Below are 26,413 nucleotides of genomic sequence, written 5' to 3'. Positions count from 1 at the left end.
TGTTTTCTACTTCTGGTCGGTTCAGCGTCATTAGCAGACTTTGGGGGTTATTACAACTTTGGAGGAGGTGTTAATCCGTCCCAAAAGTGACGGTAAAGTGACGGATATACCACGAGCGGTATTACGAGTCCATTATATCCTATGGAACTCGTAATACAGCTGGTGGTATATCCGTCACTTTACCGTCACTTTTGGGACGGATTAACACCTAATCCAAAATTGTAATAACCCCCTTAGTGTTTTAAGTACCAGCAAGAGGAAGATGATAAAAGTTGAAATACATAAAATAAAGTGTGCACTCATTACTAAAGCAGATTTATTTAACAATAGATTACTGAATGAAGCCACAATCTAACTTATTGACAGGATAGTATACTTGAACATATGAAGGTAAGGGTGATCAAAGCTTGGAATTACTACATATATGCAGTACCAACTCATTTGCTCCAGCCATGGATGTTTGATTTGTGGATAAAACCCTTGACGTCAGCCAGTGTCCTTGAAGAGAATATCAGTAATGCATCACCTTATCCAGCAGATTAAATTTGAGTTAACCATTTATGAATCAAAGGATACCGGTGATATTTTCCACAAAACAGTGTCTAGGCATACGTTAAAGATAAGCGGTAACCCATAACAAATAAGTACATAATAAAAAGCTTACATTTGAAGCATCTTATAAAAAATGAGAAAGTACAAATGATGATATATAGTTGTAGAATGTATCAGTTCACGAGTTACCTGATTGTCTGATAGTAGATAGTTGAATTGCTGCCTCTAGGCTGCCCACAGATTAATATGTAATAGTAGGGCTTCCTAGGGATGGAGTACTGATCTTGTGCCCATATTCATTATGTAATGTACGAATCCTGCATTTCCTGGGCTCATATTTATCTGGAAACAATTTCTTCAATAAGACGGCCACTTTTGGCCTGCTAATCAGCCACCAATGTACTTCCCCTATACCATATATATATATATATCGTTGATCGTAACACGACACCATAGTTTCAGTTAACTCATAGACATGCCTCAAGCAACACGATCTGTTCAGTAACAGGATCCTGAAAAATACGACATGAGGTACTCAAACTGGACAGCTGTTTGAGGCCATAGTATTGACAATATTGCACTACACAAATCATAACATACCAGATCTGTGATATGAAATCCACATACATGATTTGCTGCTACGGAGAAGTGCTGCTCTTGGGAACTGTGTCACACAGTAAAGTATTGCTGTTATTTAAGAGTTCGCCTTTGGAACTGCCTGTAAAACCTTCGACTTTAATCCGTATATTTGAAACGTTGTGATGTAAATCGCACCCTTTGGCCCTCAATATTAAGAAATATTTTCTTGTGGGGTGGCCACCCGCTGTCACCCTTCTACCCTCTGAAAATGTTTTCTGTCATTCAGATTTTTCAGTTTTCGACTGGAGTACATGTTTGGAAAGGGAACTTTCATAATTAAGCCCTGCTCATGACTGCAAAACATCCTGAGAGCCCTCGGAATTTTCTGCAGATACAACTTTCATATGAGAGTGGCAGTGCTCACAAACTCTGATTTGGTGAATCATGCTCTGCCTTTTGCATCTTAAGTGGCACTGCTTCGATGTGTAATTTCATCTTGGAGCCTAAAGGTTTTGTGAATTCGGCACTTTAGTTAATGGAATCTGAACTTGGAAGAGTTCCGCTTTGCAGTCAACAAAGGCATATATCGTTTGTAAGCAATACATTCAGGTTTGAAATATGATTCAAGATAGCATAATTTAAGACTTCAACTTCAATTTCATACAAACTTGACTTTCTACCATTTTCAAATCCAGAAGAAAGAAGAATCATTATACTTCACACAACATTTGCAATGATGAACGTGTTTTTTGTGTTGGTTTTAACCGTTATGACTGAGATTCTTTTTTTAAAAAAACTAAACTTTGCTCAGTCAGAATCATGGTTCCAGTGGCAGCTGGCTCGTATTTACAATGGGAGGTGTGTTTAGGGGAGTGGGGGAGTTTAGGAGGAGCACAATAATAATAAAATAAAAAAACTGCTCTTACCTTACATGTCCTCCTCTCGTCATCTCTCCTTCTCTCATGGCTCCAACATGCGACAGGACCCAGGAAACTGCACTAGCCAATCCCGGTGCTGCTTTCATGCTGGTAACCAGCATGAAAGAAGCGTAAGGATTGGTGGGAGCGACCTCTCTCAGCGCTCACAAGTCCACTGGAGGCCTGTGTTTCTCTAACCAAGCTGCCTTAAGACAGCTGGGTTAGAGAAGTTTAAAGTGCGCATGTCATGCTGGCCGTCGCAAGACGACCGGCCAAAGGGACATGTGCACTTTAAACAAGTACACAGCTCCCTGCTGCCACTCAGCAGCAATTGCCCCACCCCGTCCTGACACTCAGTTGAGGACGGGGTGCTGAAAAATAAAATGGTAATAAAAAAAGTTTATTACCATTTTATTTTTCAGTTCTGGGGGCATTTTTTTAGTGAGGCGACGCTCGTCCGCTCTTGTGGAATGGCGGACCCTGGATGGTTCCTATAGCTGATAAACACACCCACTTTGTCAAATTGCACTTCTCATCCATGTGTTTCTTAATTGGGAAATACTGAATTCTCAATGATTGTATAACTGATTGTTTTTTTTTTTAACCAGGTGACAAGAGAGCTGAAACAGTACGACAACAAAATTATAGAGTGTAAATTTGAGAACAACAGCTGGGTCTTCATGCGACAAAGGGTAGACAAGAGCTTCCCAAATTCTTACGAAACTGCCCTAGGTAAGCAAAAATAATTATAACCATTCTGTAGTCTAATGTTGGTTGAAACGTTGCAGCTCTGACATTCATCTGAACTGGAAATATATGTCCCAGTTTTAGCATTCTAATATGAAACTACATTTCTGCAAACTGGGTCGGAAACACTTAAAGGTTTAGGCTCTTCTGTGAATTGAGGAGTGGTTTTTAGTTTATGAATTGGTATTTTTGTTTCTCGCTCTATTATGAACTTTATGTAGTGTTTTAGTTCTCCTAACATATTGGTCGATAGTGATCAGTACTATATGTTTCCAATTATTGGTACTACATTTATTACATCACAGATTAATCACGAGACTGCATAACTAATCTCTTCTTCCCTCATTGTTTGTACAGTCAAAGACCGGGCGCTTTAAGGGATGGATAAATGGTGCCACTGGACATTCTCCTGCCTGGCGTCTTCACCACACATTGGCATGGCATTGATAAAGGCACCTCTACCCATATTAACACATACCCTTTTCTCAAGCTTCACTGTACAGACCCCTTCCATGTGGGCATAAACAAGGTCTATTAGTGTTCCTATCATTGCCACCAGATAAGTCCCATCAGCTGAAAAATAAATCAAGGCTGGTGCACTAAGCAAAACCTCAACCTCAAAGGTCTAAGAAATTACACTTTCTTGTTAGCAAAACATCCCAGCAATAGAAGCTCTGAGGCTTTTTATATATTTTTTAAACTTTTTGTTCGTGTTCAGTCACACTTAATCAAAACCTGTTTCATTTGGAGTTCTTGTTTCTTTGTTTTTTAAACGCAGTAGGTATGATGTTTATGCTATATATATTTATCTCATGCTATTAATCTCTTTCCATGTTAATTGGCATGTCTGACCACAGAACTAACCGTTATGTTTTATTGTCCTTCACCTGACTGAGCAGCAAGGAGGGCTGCACCGGACTGGCAGGGATTATGACCACTCCAGGGACTGGTCCCAAGGTCCATAAAGAATCTGCTGCCTCCTTCTTTAGCCCCTATGTAAGGAAATGCCTTCCTTGGCATGGTTACCCCCTGACTTTTTGCCTTTTGTTGATGCCAGTTATGATTGAAAGTGTGCTGCCACCCTGCTAACCAGACCCCAGCAAGAGTGTTCTTTCCCTAAACTGTACATTTGTTCCCAAAATTGGCACAGCCCTGGCACACAGGTAAGTCCCTTGTAAATGGTACCCCTGGTACCAAAGGCCCTGTGGCCAGGGAAGGTCTCTAAGGGCTGCAGCATGTCTTATGCCACCCTGGGGACCCCTCACTCAGCACATGCACACTGCCTCACAGCTTGTGTGTTCTGCTGGGGAGAAAATGACTAAGTCGACATGGCACTCCCCTCCGAGTGCCATGCCCAACCTCACATTGCCTGTGGCATAGGTAAATCACCCCTCTAGCAGGCCTTACAGCCCTAAGGCAGGGTGCACTATACCACAGGTGAGGGCATAGCTGCATGAGCACTATGCCTCTACAGTGTCTAAGCAAAACCTTAGACATTGTAAGTGCAGGGTAGCCGTAAAGAGTATATGGCCTGGGAGTCTGTCAGTTACAAACTCCACAGTTCCATGGTATCAAACTTCTCAGCACAATAAATGCACACTGATGCCAGTGTGGGATTTATTGTAAAATACACCCAGAGGGCATCTTAGAGACGCCCCCTGAATACCAGTCCGACTCCTAGTGCTAGGCTGACCAGTTTCTGCCAGCCTGCCACAACCAGACGAGTTTCTGGCCACAACGGGAGAGTGCCTTTGTCACTCTGTGGCCAGGAACAAAGCCTTTACTGGGTGGAGGTGCTTCTCACCTCCCCCTGCAGGAACTGTAACACCTGTCGGTGAGCCTCAAAGGCTCATGCCTTTTGTTACAGCACCCCAGGGCATCCCAGCTAGTGGAGATGCCCGCCCCTCCCGCCACTGCCCCCATTTTTGGCGGCAACGCTGGAGGAGATAATGAGGAAAACAAGGAGGAGTCACCCACCGTTCAGGACAGCCCCTAAGGTGCCCTGAGCTGAGGTGACCCCTGCCTTTAGAAATCCTCATCTTGAGATTGGAGGATTCCCCCAATAGGAATAGGGATGTGCCCCCCTCCCCTCAAGGAGGAGGCACAAAGAGGGTGTAGCTACTGCCCCCCAGACCTAAACACACCCCTAAATTTAGTATTTAGGGGCAACCCTGAACCCAGGAAATCAGATTCCTGCAACCTACAATAAGAAGAAGGACTACTGACCTGAAAGCCCTGCAGAGACGACATCTGACTTGGCCCCAGCCCTACCGGCATGTCTGCAGACTCAATGAACCTGCACAGTGACACATCCGACAGGGACCAGCGACTTCTGAGGATTCAGAGGAATGCCCTGAACCCAAAGGACCAAGAAACTCCAGAGAACAGTGGCATTGTTCAAAAACGACAACAACTTTGCAACTTTAAAGCAACTTTCAAAGATGTCTCTCTTCCCGCCGAAGCGTGAGACTTCTCACTCTGCACCCGACGCCCCCGGCTCGAGTTCACCGCAGAGAAGACTCCCAGGCAACTACGACGACGTGAGTACCCTGAGTCGACCCCCCTGCACTCCCACAGCGACGCCTGCAGAGAGGATCCAGAGGCTTCCCCTGACCGCGACTGCCTAGTAACAAGGAACCCGACGCCTGGACCAAGCACTGCACCCGCAGCCCCCAGGACCGAGAGGAACCACCTTCCAGTGCAGGAGTGACCAGCAGGCGGCCCTCATCCTAGCCCAGTCTGTGGCTGGCCCAAGAAGCCCCCCTGTGCCCTGCCTGCATCGCCTAAGTGACCCCCGGGTCCCTCCATTGCTTTCTATAGCAAACCTGACACCTACTTTGCACACTGCACCCGGCCGCCCGTGTGCCGCTGAGTGTGTATTTTGTGTGCCTGTGTGTGTCCCACCCCCCTGGTCTATTCCCCGAGGATGCAGGTACTTACCTGCTAGCAGACTGGAACCGGAGCGCCCCTCTTCTCCATAGGCGCCTATGTGTTTTTTGCCCTCCTTTGACCTCTGCACCTGACTGGCCCTGTGTTGCCGGTGCTGTGGCTTTGGGGTTGCCTTGAACCCCCCCCAACAGTGGGCTGCCTATGCCCAGGAGACTGACTGTGTAAGTGCTTTACTTACCTGAGAAACCTAACCAAACTTACCTCCCACAAGAACTGTTGATTTTTGCAGTGTCCACTTTTAAAATAGCTTATTGCCATTTTAACCTAAACTGTGTGTACTACTGCTTTGACTCAAATTTCTATACTTACCTGTGTGAAGTACCTTGCATTTTATGTACTTACCTCAGATCTTGAATCTTGTGGTTCTAAAATAAATTAAGAAAATGTATTTTTCTATATCAAAGCTATTGGCCTGGAGTTAAGTCTTTGACTGTGTGTTCCTCATTTATTGCCTGTGTGTGTACAACAAATGCTTAACACTACCCTCTGATAAGCCTACTGCTCGACCACATTACCACAAAATAGAGCATTAGTATTATCTAATTTTGTTACTATCAACCTTTAAGGGGAACCCTTGGACTCTGTGCACACTATCTCTCACTTTGACATAGTATATACAGAGCCAACTTCCTACACCCTTCTCCTAGCCCTCTGAAAGCATGTTGTTTGCTGTGACAGCTGTAACGTAAGGCTTGCAATGGCAGATCCAAAATGTATTCCAACGAATCGTTCTGCCCTTAACACTCCAATCAATATGCCAAAAAAAAAAAACCTTGCTGTTTTTCAACAGCTAGTATTAATAAAGTCACATTTCAAGACATAATATACGTTTTTGTATCAAAAAGGCATTCCACGAAGGGCAGGAACATCTAAAGGCTGTATATCCTTTCTATACTCTCTTCTTCTGTCCACGATTCCCTCCCCAAATCCCAGATATAAAAGCTTTTGGGGCAGATCCTTGAAAGCCACATCTCGGAAGCAAGCTGGAGTAGACTTTGGAGAGCCATACCACAATTTAACCATTTCATGGGAGAGGTCCATTATAAGCAAGTATTCGATTGGTATCTCTATCCCACTAAACTCAAAAACATCTTTCCAACTACATCGGATTTATGCTGGAGGGGGTGTGGCCTACTGGGTGACTTTTGCCATATCTGGTGGGATCGCCCAACCATAGGTCCATTCTGGACTGAAATACTAGCTCAAATCAAAGAGGTCTTGGGATACCCAATCTCAAACAACCCTGACTTTACATTATTAGGTTTTGCGAGATGATATCCTTGGCCACCAAACCAGGTTTGATAGGGCTATTCATTGGTTGTGTTTGGGAGCAGCAAAACTAACTATAGCAGCCGATTGGAAAAAAAGCACCATCTTTTACAATGGCATGCAAGGCTGTGACAGGCTGTCATGATGGAGTGAATGGCGACATATTTCTGGACAATTATAAAAACTTTGAATAGATTTGGGGTCCCCCCTAGTGGTGTATCTCCACAGACCTGCCTCCATGCGTCTGCCCACCAAGCACGCAGGCTCTTCACCTCTTTCAATTTTAGGCCGACAAACTAAATGAGGCGACACAGCACCTGGAGCTGGCCCCTTGACCAGTTCGTCCCAGGTGGTCCCCCCCACCACACCCCTCACCCCCCCCCCACCCCCCCGCCGTGCTAAACTCTTATTTGTTTGTTTCTGTGCTTATGCTGATGACCCTCACATGTACCAACTTGCTCTTTTTGTTTTCCCCCTGTCTTTGTCAGGGGAGCTGTTCTTTGTTTGTTTGTGGGGAGAGGGGAAGGGACGGGGGATGGATTCTGCAAGTGTTTAGAAACCTGACAACAGGGGTGATAGAATCTGTTGAGCTACATGAGCAACATTTCTCAATGGTTGGGAACTGTATACTGAATTAGCTGATATGGAATGTGGTGAGATTTGAATTGTTCGCTACTATCAATGTTACGATATGCATAAAATCAATAAAGAGAATTGTGACCAAAAAAAGGCATTCTACGCTCCTAACACCATTTAACAGCTACTGTAATCAGATCACATTGACGTATTTTTCATAATAAAACCTTGACCTAGAGAAAGAGACTGGAAGGCAGAAAGAATGAGGAAGATAAAGATAAGAAAAAATGACAGACAAAGCAGAGCTGAAAAGGAGCATCAGAGATGGAAAGGGAAACTCAGGAAATGTAAGGTGGGGGAAGAAAGTGTGGTTTATTCAAAACTAGACACCTGTAGTATTTAACCCTACCTTTTGGTAGATATCATGGGTAGGTGTCGAAATAAGGTGAAAACTATCGTTTAAAAACTGAAAAAACACTGAAATTTGGCAGTTATAGCTTAGTGAACAAACTATAACCTGTGCCCCATCCTTCACTGCTCACAATCTCACATATTACATCACTCATGACAAGTTAAGTGACATAATTGATGATACCACTGTGGACATCTCAATTGACGTCATTGATGACATCACCAGGTCACGACTATTCACATGACTCCATAAAGCTTTACATCATGTTATAAAAGAAAGTTTATGGTAAAGGCATAGATTTTCCGTGTGTACAGGTATGGGTGCATACATTGGAAATAGCACAGGCTTTGGAGTGAGTCTGGCTTCTGATGGCAAAGGTTATGTGGTGTGGGTTTTACCTACCTGTAAAGTCTTGGGTACAAGAAGTATTCCATATTATACAAGAAAAAAGCTGAGTGCCCTTGGTGTGGGTTACTGGTGCATGTTTCTACGTAGGTTTGGTAAGTAAATCCAAAGCCTGTTGCAAAAATGGAGAAAGGCAAATCTTCGGCTCATAATAAATCAACCACCAGAGTATGTCTGGACGTGTATCCATTTTAGGTAGTTGTTGTATAGGGCTTTTAACAAATTCTATGTAGTATATATGTGGTTGTAAATACGGCTCTAAAGTTGTGCACATCATTTCAGGAATGTGTGTACAGCATTTTACTGAACTGCGTGCAGTTGTCCATGGGGCCTGCCTGAAGGTATTTTATAACATACCTGTCAACCTCTTGACTCAAAATTGTGGGTCATGTGAAATTTTTAAGACGGTGATCTCTGTAACGTAAATATACACTTTTTTCAAGTGTGTTCAAGGTTTAAAAAGTATGGAACCCCATTATGATCTTTGGAGGAATTTTGTTAGTTAGACAGATTAATACCAGTGAACCGAAAGTGACCAGTGAGTGACATCCACTAAATGCAAGTGAGTTGACAGATAATCTATATCTCCTGTATGTTGCCAAAGTTTATGTCCATTATAACATGAATGGTGATAGAAATTTGCACACTGGTGTAGATTATTAAATTACCTAAAGTCCACAAAGCCTATCACACTTTGTCCCAATCATTTGATGATGTCACCAATGATGTTATTTAACTAATGATGCAGTTTACCTCCCTGTGAAGCCATAAGCAGTGCATGACTGTGGTACAAGTTCTAGTTATTTCACTGAAGTATAACTGGGGAATTTTAGGTTTTCAGTTTTTAAACAATAGTTCTCATCTCATTTCCTCACCTTGCTATACCATCACTAGCTGCAGGGCCTGGCTCAAACGCCCCTGGGTGCCCAACTCCCACTGTGCACTCCCTTCATCAGTGCGCAGGGAAGGGTTGGACACAGAGCCAAACTTCCAACCAGTCCCTGCATCCAGCTCCCTGTGGATGCCCAGCTCCCTGTGGCACCCAACTGAGCAGCTGCACACGGCCTTCGGTCATGCACAGCAAGGAGGTGATCAGTCATTTCCCTCTCTTCCGCTGATGCCTCACCTGCCACTGTGCGCTGTCTTTGTCAGTTCACAGTACAGGGATTGGCTGCAGTACCTGGTATTGAGCCAGGCCCTGCATTCAAATCCCCCTCACAGGTACCAAACTGCTCCTGCTGTGCATGTTCTTTCATATCTCTGACCAGACCCTCTGCCTACTTTGGCCATGAGCAGCGTGGGGTTTGGGTACAAGTCTGGCCTCGGCCAGGTCCAGTGCTCAGTTCCACAAAGGTGCCCATCCCCCACTAAGCACAGTCGAAAGCCCAACATCCATGGGCAGCTAAGCCCTGCTGCTCCTCACAGCCTTCAGCCGAGCACAGTGTTGGGTTGGCCTTGTGCCCAACTGTAGTAAAATAGCCTCACTTTTTGCCTGTTTGTCAGCGTGTTTGACTGTGTTCACTGGGTTCCTGCTAACCAGGACCCTAGTGATTATGCTCTCCTTTTAAACGTGGTTTCTGGAACCTTTTTCACCCCACATTTGGCATACTGGTGCCCCTATGTAAGTCCCTAGTATATGGTACCTAAGTACCCAGGGCATTGGGGTACCAGGAGATCCCTATGGGCTGCAGCATGTATTATGCCACCCTTAGGGAGCCCATGCAAAGTGTTATGCAGAACTGCCATTGCAGCCTGTGTGAAAGGGTGCATGCACCCTTTCTCTACCACGTCACTGCACCAGGTCACTGTAAGTCATCCCTATGGCAGCCCAAAGAGCAGGGTGCAATTACCTGTGTGTGAGGGCTCCCCTGCACTAGTAGAGATGCCCCCACAAACTCCAGTGCCATTTTCATGGACTTCATGAGTGCGGGCGCCATTTTATGCGTGTACTGGACATAGTTCACTACCTATGTTCAGCTACATAATGGTAACTCCAAACCTAGGTATGTTTGCTATCAAACATGTCGGAGTCATACCCCAATACTGTTGGTAGTATTGGAAGGATGATTCCATGCACTCTGGGGGCTCCTTAGAGGACCCCCAGCATTGCTACCACCAGTCTTCTAGGGTTTTCCGGGCAGCCCAAGCTGCTGCCACCCCTTAGACAGGTTTCTGCGGTCCTGCTGCTTGATCTGATCAAGCTCAAGAAGACAGAACAAATGATTTTCTTTGGTAGAAGGAGGTAACACCCTCTCCCTTAGGAAATAGGTGTAACTGACTTGGGAGGGGTAGCCTCCCCAAGGCACTGGTATGCTTTGAAGGGCACATTTGGTGCCCTCTGTGCATAAATCAGTCAACACTGGTTCAGGGACCCCCAGTCCCTGTTCTGGCGTGGAACTGGACAATGGAAAGGGGAGTGACTGCGCCCTTGTCCATCACCACCCCAGGGGTGGTGCTCAGAGCTCCTCCACAGGACCTCTGGGTTCTGCCACCTTGAATCTAAGGTTGGCAGGGAACTCTTGGAGCATCTGAGTGGCCAGGCCAGGCAGGTGACATCACAGCCCTCTCCTGATAGGTGTTCACTTGGCTACGTGACCAATCCTCCTTTTAGGGCTATTTAGGGTCTCTCTCTTGGGTGGGTCCTCAGATTTGGCTTGCACGATTCTAGCAGGATTCCTCTGCAACCTCCACTTTGACTTCTGGCCTCCGGAACTGCGGCTCGACCCTCCGGGACCCAACACACTGCTTCCAAGTAGAAGAACTCTTCTGCAACATTGTTTCTACAGCTCCTGACAGCTTCTGCATCATTTCCACCGGCTGTGCATCCACTGAGGGCGTCATGTCTTCAACCTGCACTAGAAGGAAGAAGGAATCGCCCTTGGAGTGAAGGAGTCACTCCGCTGCATCCTCAGGCCCCTACTGCAATGACTGCCGGCTGCGTGGATCTCCTCTCATCCTGAGCTGTGTGGATCCTGCATCACGGGTGGTGTTCCAGAGTAGTCCTCTTGGTCCTCTGCCAGCTGTCCAACTTTGGTGGAGGAAAGCCTTTGCCTTCCCATGTAGGACAGTATCCCCTTGCACTGCGCCTCTTGCAGCTTCCAAGGCTTGTTTGCATCTCCTCCAAGAGAGGCCTTTCCTCTTCCAAGAGAACTTCAGGCTACGTGCTGCTCCAGCCTCCAGCACTCCTTCCTGCGACGCACAGCCCCCTGCTTGGTTCTCCTGCGTCATGGGATCTCCTTCCTGTAGTGCTGCGTGAGCTCCTTCTGCGACTTATGTGTCCCTGTCCTGTGTGTCTCCAGTGGGTGCTGCCAGGACTCCTGTGGGCCTGTCACTGAGGGTCCCCTGTGACTCCCCCTCCTGGGTTGAGTCCTCCTGGGCCTTGCTGGTCCCTGGGAGCACCACTTTTCTGCCAGCCGCGAACTTGCCTTTACCAAAGCTTGTTGAAGGAAATCCTGCACCGACATCCATCTGCAATCTTCACTCCAGCATTGGACTTCTTCTGCATCCCTCAGTAACTCTTCTCCGGCTCTAGGGCTGCAGTACTGACCTGATCTTCATCACCATCGACCAACTGCTGCAACTTCAGCTGGGTGGGTAGTAGCTCCTACTCCCCCTGGACTCCACTGTGACTTTTGGACTTGGTCCCCTCTCTCTATAGGCCTTCCTCTCCAGGAATCCACCGCTGGTTTCTTGCAGTCTTGTCTGGGTGTCTTCTTTTCTTCATTTTTGTCCTTTTGTGTGGTTTGGGGAATTTCCAGTGATTTACTCCTGCTTTCCTGGTCTCAGGGGGTACTGTGTTACTTACTCTAGTACTCCCAGCTCTCCTCTACACATTCCACTTACCTAGGTGGGGGTCCTGTGTTCACATTCTATTTTTTTAGAATATGGTTTGGGCTCCCCCTAGGGTCACTATTGTTTATTTGCAACTGGACTGTTTTCTAATCTTTTCTATGCCTATTACTGTTTTTCTAGTGTATATCATTAGTGTATTACTTGCCTCCTATTGGAGGGTTGCCTCTCTAGTACTTTGTTGTATTGTGTGACCAAAAATAAAGTACCTTCATTTTTGTACAACTGAGTGTTTTCTTTCATGTGTGTACGTTCTGTGTGACTACAGTGATTTTGCATAAGCTTTGCATGTCTCATAGCTAAGCCTTGACTGCTCATCCACAGCTACCTCTAGAGAGCCTGGCTTCTAGACACCATCTACATTTCACTGATAGGGGAGCCTTGGACCTAGTATTAAGGTGTAAGTACCATAGGTACCCACCACAAACTAGGCCAGCTTCCTACACCAACCCACCGCAGCTGGCAATCCCCAGTGACAACCTATAGCCTGCACAGTGGCAGTTGGCTGCAGGGTCTAGTCTATGACTATAATTCTTTTTTTTGCTGGTACCGCATTACCCGCAACTCAAAATGTTGTTTTATTTCAAACTTAAGACCTCCCCCCCCCCCAGCCCCTTGTGTGACTTTTAAATTGTCCCCCTCCCCCACACTCCGCTCCCCTAACCTTCACCACCTTCAAGTCTTCTAAAGGGGAGCCGCAACAGTTTCTTTAGCATTGCATTCAGGCAGTCAGACCATTCTGTACCAAGGGACAAAATGCTCCCTTGGCCAGTAAGAACGGCCTATTTTTTAACTTCTTTTTTTGATTTCCTGGGACCAGCTGTCCCTATTTTACCTAACTTTTTCTGAACGTTAACTCATTCATGCCCTACCCAAGCCCATGTTTAAATGCTAAGTTGGACAGAATTACACCAAATCACAAAAAGCACGCTTTCTGAGTAAACTTCTAACTTTTTGCTAAATTTGGTTCAGCCATTTTATTCGGTATCGGGAGGCAAAGTTTCTTGTGGAATGAACATGGCAAATCATACTTTTGGCACTATTTCCCCTCCCCCTCCTTTCTCTTGGCCCCCACTTGATGGACCAGCGCAAAAGTTCCCTGAAGGAAACAAAGTGAATGAACTTTGCTTTAGAACGTTTTGTACAGATTTGTCAAACAGCATTTAAAAAGTTATTACCAAAACAAAAAAACTTTTCCTGTGGAAAACATGACCTAACAATAACTACACAGTGGCAACCACCTCTGTGTAATATACATATATAGTTATAGTTAAGCATTCCAAACAATTTAAAGGTGTCTACGTACTTGGTAGTTGTATCTAAGAGCAGGACCCATCTTTCAACTGCACTTGGTTTATTCCTGCGACAGGTTTAAATTGTACGAGCACTTTGCTTTATTCCCAGCCCCCCTTTCCCCACTTCACCACCGCTGTTTGACTGAGAGCGTGTTGTCTAGTCTCATGATCATTTTGTTTTCTTAGACATCATGTTTATAATTACCGACGTGCACAATCGGTTGCCTGACTGAAGCCATCCAAATGTGTATTCTGATGAACAGGTCAATCCTTTATCTTATACCCTTCTGGGTAAACTTAATCTTGTATTCAAGACCGAATATTTGTGCAGGTTATTTTGTGCTTTTTTGCCTATGTATCCTGACAAGGCTGCAATTCTGGAACATTTAAATGATGTTTAGGTCACTGCATGAATTAATGTCTGATATTTGTGACAGTCTGGTGCAGAATGCATGCCACGTTCAGCTGTCGATCCTTGTCTATCTAGACCTCTTGGCTTAGTTGAACCCTTCAGCACACTACCCTACTAGAAGCACTATGTAAAAGTAGAAAAATGCTTTCTGTTTCCTTTCTATGAATGGATTCACAATAGCAAACATAGCAGTAGAATGTACATTCCCACCTGCCTCAGTCTTGTCACCTATCCTATTTACTATCTATGGGTAAACCTTTACTGTTCCTGTGTCCTTAGGTAAAGGCTAATGTGACACACCGATGACACACTTTTATTCTTACAGTTAATAGTTAACTGGGATTTCAATAAACACATCTCTTGTTACATGTGAATTGGCTGGGGGCTTAAACAACCAGAAGACAGAAAGCATGTTGATAGGCACAAAAACACACTGACTTAAGCCTGAAAATAATCATATGTCATGGTGCCACATTCTTCTGCAGTTTGATCACACATTTAACATTGAACCTCACATGCATGGCTTGACCTGCTCAGGAGAGTGCATATAATATTGTTGCAATACCACCCCATGCAATAACGTGAGTGACCAGGACTGAGGTAGAATTGCATAATGTCATAGGAGTATACAGAGAGAGAACTTCCAATTAACTGACTGTTATTTCCATGGTTTTTTTTTTTATTCCAGTGAGAACCTCATGGCAATTAAAAACCACCTCTCCTGCCCCGCTCATCTGTGTTAAACACTCTTAAATGTTCTCCACAACTTTCTTGTAACCTTCCATCTCCGTTCACGCAGTTGTAATTTTATAGCGCTTACTACCCCTGACGAGATGTCAAAGCGCTTTTCAGCGACTAGCACGCTGCTACAGAACCCAAAAAAGATTAGTGGTGGATTAGTATAGGGAAATAAGAGTTTGAGCTGTGGACATGTGAGTCTGTTAGTTGGATTGAATAGGATAATGGAGGGATAGAGGAGGGAAGTGTCTAGAAAGTGTTATTTGGGAGATCAGTGTGGAGTAGGAAGATGTTTACAATATATCTGATAAATAAAACTTCAATCATTGCAATACAGTTTAAACAGGCAGGAAAATGCTCTAGCTCCCCCTTTTCACTCATATGATACCTGGCTGCAGAGATGGCACTAGAATTTGTTGGCTGAGGTGTTCTAATGTGAAACTGTGTAGTTTCAAGTGTGGGTTCAATATTTCCTTTGAATTCAGAAGTAATTGCTCCTTAAGTCTCACCTTATTGCAGTGTGCTTGTTTTATATTGCATACCTTTTATTAAGAAGATTTAGACTACATCTTTCCTCAATTTTCTTTCACCTTTTGAAGCTGACGTGCTCACCATACTGGCCAACCAAGCCTAACTGTGAACTCTGTGAAGGCTTTCCTCCATATTCTCACATCATCCATATCCGTATTGATTGATAGTGTCCACAAGCCCAATTGCACAAATCATTTTAATACATACTGCATTGTTACATCAGAAAATTAGGCGAGTTGGCCAACATATTTGCAGTCTTTGGTGATCAATGAGTAGCCTTTTAGCCACAACATTGCTAGATGATTTAAAATCCAGAAATCAAACAGCAAAAAGGGCATTCTGCTGAGTAGCCCCATCAATCTTGATGTCCAGCTAAGACTGTCCAAATACCACCTCTGGTTCACAAAGGACAGATATTGGTGTTCTAGTAATCCTTGCCCCCATACAAATGTGATAAATACAAACTTGGTCACTCGGGGGAAGTATATGCCTAGACTTCCACTGCACTTTTAAATTTACAAAGACTTCTTATATCTAGCTATAATATCCTTAGATTTGTTAGTATCTCTTATTTATTTTTTTTAACTGTTTTTTTTTACATTTATAAAAAAAACTTGAACATTTCGAAATAGGTGCTCCAAAAAAAACAGCGCAGTGAAAGTGATTAATGTGATAGTTAAAGTGCCAGAGTGTTATATACAATATATACAGAATGTGGTTAAAAAGCATAGGAAAAAGTGAACTTCAAGAAGACCCCTTTATTCCAGGTGTCTTGAAGTCACCTTGTTAATCCATGTGTAATATCATGTAATGTAATCCCTTTCACTGCACCTACAGACAGGTTCAATCAGGGGGTTAAAATAGTTATTGATCAGTTGGCCCTGCTTAGAATTCCTCGATCTTTAGGGAAGAAAAAGGTTAGTTGCCCCTGGTTCACCAATGACCTCTAGAATTTGCAGAGAAAATACCACCAACATGAACAGAGGTGGAAACTAGACTCTAACTCTAAAGAAAAAGGAAAGCTTAGAGCTACCCTTTAAGACGCGATTAATAAAGCTAAAACTGAGTTCTATTCACGGAAAATTAAGGAAGCATCAAATGCTCCTATAGAACTCTTTAAAGTAGTACGTTCCCTCACGATTCCCACTATCCCTCCAGAGTTGGGGAATTCTCAAGAATTCTGCAATAAGGTTGCCACTTTTTTTTAAAATAAAGTTTTGCAAATTCAAGCCAGCTTCATTCAATCTGCAGAGGTATTGGATCCATATGAGTCTTTAAACAGCTCTATAGATGAGGACAGCCCCATGCTGACTAATTTTCAGCCGCTGTGGCTGGAGAGGATTAAAGAGCTTATGATGGGCATTAAATCTGGCTCTCACAGGGACCCCTGTCCTCCTCACATATTGCATCTTGTTCCTGATTTAGTTTCCACAGCTCTTGTTCCGATATTTCAGGAGGTACTGATTACGGGAGCTTTCCCCCCTTCGTGGAAGGAAGCGACGGTGGTGCCTCTGAAAAAGACATTAGATGGAGCAGCAATCTATTTTAAGTATCTTCGGCCAGTTGCCTTGCTCCCTTTTCAAACAAAAATCTTTGAAAAACATATTAATGAAGAACTCGCCAAATTTCTTCAAGACTCTGGCGGCGTAGACTCGACTCAGCGTAGTTTCAGGAAAGCCCATGGCATGGAATCCGCCCTCATTACTACATCGAATACTATCCGGAGATTAGTTGACGAGGGGCTTGGGGCCATTTTAGTGCTATTAGATTTATCAGCAGCTTTTGATACCATCTCTCCACACATCATGGCTCACCGTCTTTATCAAGCAGGTGTCAGAGGCACAGCGTTAAATACTATGAAGTCTTTTCTAGAGGAAAGATCCACTATAGTAAGCTGCGAGGATTTTAGAGCACCCGCTTATCAATAACCGTGTGGGGTCCATCAAGGCTCCTCGCTTAGCCCCACTCTATTCTATCTGTATGTAGCACCGTTGGCCAGACTTATTTGATCTTTTGGTTTTCTAGCCACTTCTTATGCGGACGATACCCTATTAATCATTCCCGTCCATACAAATTGGGAGGAAGCTGCCGATCAGTTACACTGCTGCATGAGTGAGATTAACAGATGGATGGGCCTGAACTGGCTTAAGATGAATGGCGACAAAACAGAGATTTTTCTCTTTGGTTCTAGTAGGAATCTGTGGAGTTCACGCTGGTGGCCATCATTGTGTGGTGATCTACCTACACCCATTAGTTCCACTAGGAATTTGGGGATTATTTTTTACAATGGCCTATCGTTTAAGTCTCAAGTTAATTCCATCACCAAAGCTTGCTTCTGGACTCATAACATTTTGAAAAAAGTTTTTCCATATCTACAAAAGGAGCTCAGAATTATAGTATCCCTTGCTCTGGTGATTTCCAAAATAGACTATTGTAATGCTTTAATGCTCAATATTGACAAACCTCGCTCAGTAAACTTCAGTTAATTCAGAATACAGCAGCCCGTTTAATATTAGATCTTCCCCGTTCAGCTTCTGCCAGTGGAAGTCTGAGACAGTTACATTGGTTACCTGTCAAGAAGCGCATTATTTTTAAGACGATATGTCTGACACATAAGTCCTAGTATATGCGCAGATCTGAATACCTGTCGTCTAAGTTACGCTGGTATGTCCCAAGTCGTCAGCTTAGATCAACAGGATCCTATCTGGTCCATGTCCTTTGCACTCGTAAGGCCAGATGGGGCGATAAAGCATTTATAGTGGCTGCTGCCAAACACTGGAATATGCTCCCTATGACGATTAGGAAGGAACATAATTTTCTGGCCTTTAGGAATCAGCTAAAGACTTGGCTTTTGCCTCAGTAATCTTATTCTTTCTCTTTCTGTCTTTTTCCTTGGTCACTCTACCCACTGTTGCCTAGCGCTTCAATGCCGCGGCCGGAATGCGCTTTACAAATACAAAAATACAAATAATTTATCATCGGCATATGAAATGGCCACAAAGCCAAGTTTAGCTATATAGATATTAAATAAAATGGGGCTCAATGAAGACCCCTGTAGAACTCCACAAGGAAGAGAAAAGGCTTGGAAGTAAAGGTTCCCATGGCAACCGCCTGCTCCCTGTCATCTAAAAAGAAGCCTAATAACATCAGGGCTGGGCCTGCAAGCTCCATTTCTCTCAGTCATTGATTTAAGATTGAATGATTAACTGCATTGAAAGCAGCATACAGGTCCAATAGGACCTCACCTGAGCAGTTATCAAACATGTAGCCTAATTATAAAACACTCTAACTTTACATATTTTGAATCAAATGTAACTTGGCTTTATGTAGTGTTTTAGGTTGTGGGAAATCCATCAGAAGTGGCTGGTGTCCCATCCTCTGCAATAACAGTGCATCGGCACTCTAAGTTCGGTGAACAAGGCATTCACTGGTTTTCGTGGATGTCTCACTCCTCCCAACTTTATACAAGGCCCTATTTCTTTGAACAAGTTATTTGATACTCTTCAACAGATTCTATTGTTTGTCTCCCACATCTGTGAATTCCACTTGCTGTTTTACAGCCCACATTGTGATGTGAGCCAGAGTCCTCTAAACAAACACACCACATCAAATTCTTTAGTTTCAGTAGTTGTGGTTGAGAAACATTCAGATTCTATTCAAGCTCCACAGGAACCAAATTGTATTTCAAAATTGCATCCTCTGTTTGCAAATCCTATTCCTCTGTCAGATATGTGAGTAAACTGCAAATGGTTTATTCTAAAGAGCCATACTATGCATTTTCCAAGAGCAGTTACTGTGAATATATTTTTCTTGTATGTTTAAGGTTAAGTCAGCATGACTCTTAAGAAAGATCAAGTTCGTTTTTTTTTTTCTTTTTTCTTCAGGATTATATGAGACAACTCCCGAATGAGAACTTGATAATTCAGAGTGAAACGATTTTGACATTTTCTTTGAGACAGATCAGAATACCCCACTTTTTAGATGCACTATCATTCTGATTGAGGTTCAGTTATAAGCAGAGCTTTCTGTCGCGTATCCTGGGTTGGGACAGAAAATTGTCTAGAGCATTGGTTCCAAACCTGTGGTCCGGGGACCCCTGGGGGTCCGCGATAGCCTAGAAAATTAAAAAATAATAATAAATATTGATAAATTCGGTCTCCAGCTTCCAGTAATGACTCAGGCAGGGGTCCCCAGATTCCCATGATGATTCAGTGGGGGTCCCTGGGTTCCATTAATGTTAAATTGGGGGTCCACAGAAATCAAAAGGTTGGGAACCACTGGTCTAGAGGTTTGATGATCTAGACAGGATGTGGTAATTCTCTCAAGGTTCTTTGGAGAACAGTGGATCTGCACTCAAATAAACAGATGCACTTTAATCATAATCAGTAAACACAACTACTGTATAAACATAAGAACTAATGGGGAGACGTAATGTCACCAGTAAGTGATGTCTTTACATTTCATTAATGTACGGTGCAGTCAAATGCCTTATCTTGTTTTCCATTTTTTCCCTAGCTGTGTGTAACAGTATTAAATATCCGGTCACAAAGGAAATCCTATTCGAATTAATTGATAAGTGCACGGCAGCTTCTCAGGCACAAATCCGCAAGAACTCGATGGATCCTGACACAGAGCTGATGCCACCACCTCCCCCCAAAAGGCCGCGAAGTGTAAACTGAGGCAACCAACCTGCGTTTGCTGCGGAGCGGAGGAGGGGCGAGAATATGGACAAGGATTGGGTTGTGAAGCATGCTGTTATTCCATTACAACTTTGCACTGGAACAATGCAAAAAAGTATGTAGCTCATAAACATTTGCAAAGAAAGTTATCTTAACCATCTTGTGAAGAAAGTCGTTTTATCTTTTCCATTGCTGCCCTGCAAAAAAGACATTCTTTGTCAAATGGACAACCTCCAGCCTTACTGTGGCGATCAAGACATCCAAGAATTTTTGGGAAGACAAAAAACAAGAGGAAGTGGCCTTCTTTATAAATATATATATCCTGATACACGCCACGTTTAATTTATATTCAGGCAGTCCAGAACTGTGAACATGGACACGGTCGATTCCTTTTTTTGTGAAACTGTTTCAAAGTGGAGTTGCACCAGATCAGGATTTGTTATTTTTTTTTCCCTAATTTATTGTGGTTTGCGCTTCTGTGATGTCTAAACAAAACTACAATGTTGATTGCAGATTGTATGTGGTTAAAAACGTATGTTTTCACTGCTTTTAAAACTAAAATCAACTTCATTTTGAAATATTAAAACCTTAAAAAACAGTGTTGTACATAGAATACCTTTTATATGATGATTGTTCTGTATTGATGATTGGGTTAGAAGTTGCTTCTTTTTATTTTTCACTTATGCTTCCAAATAACATAGTAAATCCGTGTTCGAGTGCACCTGTGTACATGTTTTTATTCGCGTGCAATATTAATGCAGTAAAAATACTAACCAAAGGGCGTAATATGCTAATACCAGTCAAATGTACAGTTAACTGAACACGCCCTGAAACCTGTTGCAAACTTGTTTTACCAGTTTGTAATTTTGTTAGCCACCACTTTTGGGAACCACTGGATGGGAAAAAGAGCAGTGGCCTGTCACTTGGCTGCATAATGCCAAGGTTTACCAAATAACGAGACTGCCTAGTCTTGATTCTACCTCATGCTTTTTTCTTCTGCCATCTCTCTATCTCGTTCTTGCTGATTCTTTTTTTATCCCTGCTTGCTCCTTTTGTCACTGTCATCCATTCATTTCCCCCTGTCTTTCTCACTGTTAATGATTTAAAAAAGAAGTCCTTATCCCCAAAAGTGAGTGATGGTACCCACCGGCACAAATTAATCACTGCTATTGTGCCAGACTAAAATCTCTTCCCCCGCAAATTACTGTGTGAATGCCTCAAGAGTGTAACGAGCGTGATCTCAGGTCTCATAAGCCCAGTTCATGGAAATCATTTAGAGGTCGCAACTAGGACTTCTTGTTTGCCCTTTGCGACCCATGGCACTGTCTTTGGGACCCCTGGCCCCAGACAGTGACGGCTTGTTCTTATGGACGTGGGTTGGGGCTCCACTGTTTTCTTTCAATGTTTTTATTACACTAATAGTGAATAATGTTTAATTATTTACTGTTGCTGTAGTTAAAAAAATGGAGTAGAATTTGCTAGAATATGGCCTTTCCTGGCAACTGAGGTAAGTAAAAAAAAAAAAAAAAAAAAAAAAGTTATTTTAAATGTAGGTTGTGTGCATGCTTGCGGGTGTGTATGTGAGAGAAAATATGTTTAGGGGTAAATGTGTGTATATGTAAAATGTGTGTGAAATTGAAGGTCAAAGGGTGTGTGATGTAACTTCCGCTACCCCTAGCATTTTGATGGATAGACGTTCATGGTTTAGTTCAGTAAGTAAATGTAATTTATTTTCTTTAAATGGCTTACAAGTACAGAATGGAGGTTGCCAAACTAGGCGTGCACAGCAGATGCAATATGGGTGTGACCCTTAGATTAAATAGTCATTTATTTTGAATGTACTTACTACTGTGTTCAGATAGTTGGGTGGATTGGGTCCGTGCTACTCAAAAATGCCTTCTTTACTATGCCAGTTCAATCGTACTCTGGATTATTTTCGTGTATGAGGGAATCATTTTTATTAGAACATTGGAATGTTGGGGGGCTCCATTGCAGACAAGTAAGTAAGTGAGTAAAACCCTGGAGCGTCAACATTCCAATGTTCTTTGTTCACAGCATAAGCTGTGAACAAAGCCTCATGGAGCCTGAGGGGATTTTAATCCCCTCCGGCTTTGAGAGGAATTTGTTTTATTTGATGGAACATTCTGCCCTCTAGTGGCAGAATGGTCTAATATAGCCTTAAAACCCACCATAGCGGGCTCTACCGGCCATTAAAGGCCCTTTCCCTTGTTAAAGACCCTTACCTTCTGCTCAGGCCTTTAATGGTCAGTAGAGCCTGCTACGGCGGGTTCTAAGGCTATATTAGACCATTGGAATGTTGGGAGCTCCATTAAAAACAATGGAGAACATTCCAAGGTATTGTTTACAGCTGTTACTGTGAACAAACGCCTCATGGAGACCGAGGGGATTTCAATCCCCTCGGGCTCAATGAGGACTTTGTTTTATTTATTGGAACATTCTGCCCTCTAGTGGCAGAATGTTCTAATAGGCTGATAGCCCTTCATAGGCGGGCTGTACTGGTCCCACTCCTTTGTTAAATGCCCTTGCCTTCAGTTTGGGCCTTTTAACGCTGGAGAAGGCATTTAATGACCGGTTGGCCACTACATCAGGCCATAATAACACACACTTTTTTTCTGAACTCAAGCAAATAATGTCCTAAAGTTCCACTGTTTTCTGCAGCTGGTTAAACACGTTTGCTACTTATAGCAGTTTCTGCAGCATTCTATTTTCATATTTTTATTATAAAGTTTACATATTTAGGAATACTTTCGGGTGCACAAATACCTTTGTTAATTAGGCAAAAGGGAAGACCTTTGCAACAACATAGCTGGAATGTACTATTGTTTAACCTGAATTTTCTTCCAGGGAGACAGTAAGTATGCATTGCATTATTAAACCCCAATAGCTACCCTATTTACTGGGGCACTGGAATTATGCGTCAGGAGTAGACCGGGTTATGCAGCCAGAGTTAGCTAAATTATGTACAAGAAAAGACAAATGATGTGGCATAATGCAGCACATGTTGTGATAGTACCACTTCATTTTCACACATTTACGCTATCTGGCAAAGGTTTTACTTCATTCGTAATAGTTTGTCATCCAAATATAGCAGAAAGCAAATGTAAGATGGCCAGTCAGCCTTTGTGAAGGGCCTTCCACCGTGTAGCAGCATGTTGCAGCATTTTTAGTAACTTTTGAGCCATTTTGAGCTATAAACATTTTTTGATAGAATCTGCAGATGATGGATTATTTGGCAAGTGCAGAATTATCAGTTAACGTTGCGGCAAAAAATCACAGAATACCTGTAGCCCTTCCCTTTTGCCTCATAACTCATAGAGATATGCTCCTTTTCAGGTTTTGGCACCATCAGCGAGTAGGTTTTCAGGTAGATTCCCGAAGTTACACCTTAACATAGTCCTCCTGGAATTTGGTGGCTATGAAGATATCTGCTGTTTGCATTAACTAGAACCGAGGAATAGTTTCCCGGTTGTCAGAAAATGCTCGAGCATTAAAACTGTTTCTTCATGGAATGTGACTTGTGTGGTGTGTGGAAAAGGGGCTTTTTCTACAGCTGTCAAATAATAAACAGAGGGCTCAAAACGCTTAATCTGTGCTTCTTTCAGGCATCTCTGTGCTTCAGTCAGTCATGGTTAGGACCACCCTCAATAAGGTTAATGGGGACTTCTCTAATTACTTTTAGGTAAGGATTCAAATTCAAGGCTTGCTGCTTGCCATCTTTTGAGGTGGGTTGTCTTTGAGACAGTCTAATGCAAATGTGACTGTGGCTGGATATGATTTGCACTTCTAGCGTGAATGAGCCCAAAATATAATCAGCTATGTAAAAATGCATTTACAGGAGTACTGTTTCGGGTTGGTAATTTATAAAGATTTATTTAACATTGGGTATCCCAGAGTGCCACAAAGTTTCAGTTAAAGTCCGCACTTTAACAAATATTGCAAGATCAACGACATTTTTTCCTTTTGATGGAAAGAATAAGTTACTTAATGTAGACAACAGTTTGTCTTCTAGCAGATGCATCATCCTTTGAAATATATCCAGGTGTCAGACTGGATCTGGAAGATTTCTGTATTGACAAATGCGCCACAAAAAGCATCAGTCTTGTAGCTGCATGGGTGTCACAACCTGCGTCATGACACTGTTCAGCCTATTGTCTGCTCCTAGGGCATTGAAATACAAAAAAAAGCATTAGTTCTCAATAGGCAAAATCCTCAGAAAAACGGATTTTGGAATGTGATTATGCATATGCATGAAAATAAGAAATATCCACACAAGAAATCCCTATGGAAGGTACGTGGAAGGGGGTCTAATGTATAACACTTGTGCACATTTTTCATCTTTCGACAGTCTTCTTTTCCAGGAGAGCCAGTAGATGGAAAGCGTGAGTACAACACAATTAGTCCTCACATCAAGAACTACAGATAAACAGCATACCTGACTCGTTTCTGGTATTAGAACTCAATTGTCAATTTCTGGTGAAAATGCTGCCCAGAGAACTGCTTGACAATATCCTTGATAGGCCCACTACTTAGAATGTAGCCTACGTTTCACTGGCTGGGTGAGCTCAGACTACCTCAAGAATGACTGCAGTAAGCTAATGAAAAGCCAAATAAAAATCATAATCCAGTTGGAGGTTTTCTGTTGGATATGCCCTTTCTCTTCTTGGCATCATAAACGCCACACAAATACATAATCTCAAATTGTAATCAGGAAAGTAATGCTCTCCTTGGGCACATGCTGTGGACGTGCTTCATAGTCTTAGAAGAGAAATGTAGCAATAATTCAGTTAGTCCACCAGATTCATTGGCTCTGGCTGATAAGTTGGTTCTGCCTGTGTCTGCCAGAGAGTTTAGGATTTTTAAATACTAGGCCATACTTTGCAAAGGTACAAAAGCATATCAGGCCCTCTCCCTTGTTATAGGTCTTCGTCTGTGGCTTTGGCCTCTTTTCGTTTTATTGCAGAAATATACACAATGTTAAGCACATATTTTATGAAATACAAATCAGCTCTAACAATCCAATATTCTGGTTCAGGGCCTTTAACAAGCAGTTATAGCCCTCACTATTGGGATATAATACAATTTAAAAACCTTGCAAACCTAGAAAAAAGGTAGTAGTTCCATCAACTGCACCTCCTGTGAGTGTCATACAGTAATATATACAGATTGGTTTTTAAGTTCAGCTAAAATTAGGGGTGGTGCTGAATGGTACCTATGCCCTAGTACCCCAAGGCATAGACGGGTACTCAACAGAGTACATCTAATATAGTAAATCATGGTAATACCACAACACTCAAGTCCAGTATTGCATGTCACATGAAAAGAAGTTGCGGATATTCCGAACTGGTTCAGTCTTTTAATTGACAAATGCCATTTCTTCATACAAGGTTGACAGACATTGACAGTCTCAATCAAGTAATAACCAGTCCTTCATTTATCAAATACACTCATCGTCAGTGGCTGCTGATTGGCATTCGTTAGTGAAAAGACTTGACCAGTTCAGAATCTCCACAACTTCTTTTCATGTGAATTGCAATATTGGACTTATACTGAGTGCTGTGGTTTTACCTTGATTTCCTAAATTTGAAAACCTCGTCCACCCACCTGGCTGGATCAATGTAGCTTCATAGCTCACTATAGAGAGCAATTTCAGTCCTTAATGGTGGGCAGCCCAAAGCGTCTGCCCCTTGTTTCATAGCTCCTGATTTGAAACAAATTGTTTAACAATTACTACTGCATGCACGCCCTGGCAGTAACTGTCAAATGTAGACAGGAGGAGCTGTGAAAGGAGGGTGAAGTCACTCCCAAATTCTCCCTTGGCCCCTGCCAAACTGCTCTTTAATTTAGTGGTCCAAGGGAGATACAGGAGCTCAAGACAAAGTCCTAGTTCCTCCCCCTGCATCTCCAGTGACACTTTGAACCAGGGGCTACTGAGAGAATGGGCAGCTCACTGTTTTTCCTCTTCCACAGCTTCTGCCTTTCTTTTTTCCCTGCACAATCTGCTTATCCTGGAGAGGAAGATGAGAGACAGTCAGGCTGTAGATTAGGACACTGAAACGCTGACAGCAGTGGATATGTGCAATTGTTTATAGCCCACTGCTGCACCATTGCCTTCATTGGAGCTGTCATCAAACTAATATTTTAATGCATGTTAAGATTGCTCTGTCAATGGAGAGAGTAAGGAGTCCAATGACTGTAGAGTCAGAAGGGTAAAGGGACTAGTGGTGATAAAAATTTCAATGACAAAATAACAATGTTTACTTTCCACACAGAGGTGAACATAAACCATTCAAATTAACTTTTTGGCCTGTATTGGGTGGATTGGCCTCTCCCAGGGTGGCTTTTCCCCATTTTACTCCTGTAGCATGCATCCAATTGCGATATTCACAATAATTAGTATGAAGAGATGTTTGTATTTGGTGTTCTCAAGTTAATTTAAGTGATCTCTCTGCCTCCATCAATGTTACTATCAGAATTGTTTTGCG

General features: G+C 43.0%; 1 protein-coding gene across 1 annotated transcript in view; it reads left to right on the top strand.

Annotated features, from left to right (window-relative positions):
• RNGTT (RNA guanylyltransferase and 5'-phosphatase) overlaps positions 1 to 20,631 on the top strand; it is a 1,492,790-nt gene extending 1,472,159 nt beyond the window's left edge. The window contains exons 15-16 of the mRNA XM_069235480.1: positions 2,657 to 2,780; positions 19,747 to 20,631. Coding sequence (XP_069091581.1) covers positions 2,657 to 2,780; positions 19,747 to 19,910 — 288 coding nt within the window. The 3' untranslated portion in view covers positions 19,911 to 20,631. The remainder of the gene's footprint in view (positions 1 to 2,656; positions 2,781 to 19,746) is intronic.
• Positions 20,632 to 26,413: the final 5,782 nt, after the last annotated feature.

This window comes from Pleurodeles waltl, chromosome 5 (assembly GCF_031143425.1).
Source record: "Pleurodeles waltl isolate 20211129_DDA chromosome 5, aPleWal1.hap1.20221129, whole genome shotgun sequence".
Lineage (NCBI taxonomy): Eukaryota > Metazoa > Chordata > Amphibia > Caudata > Salamandridae > Pleurodeles > Pleurodeles waltl.
The sequence above is the reverse complement of the archived record's forward strand: the minus strand, read 5'-3'. Positions and strand labels throughout refer to the sequence as shown.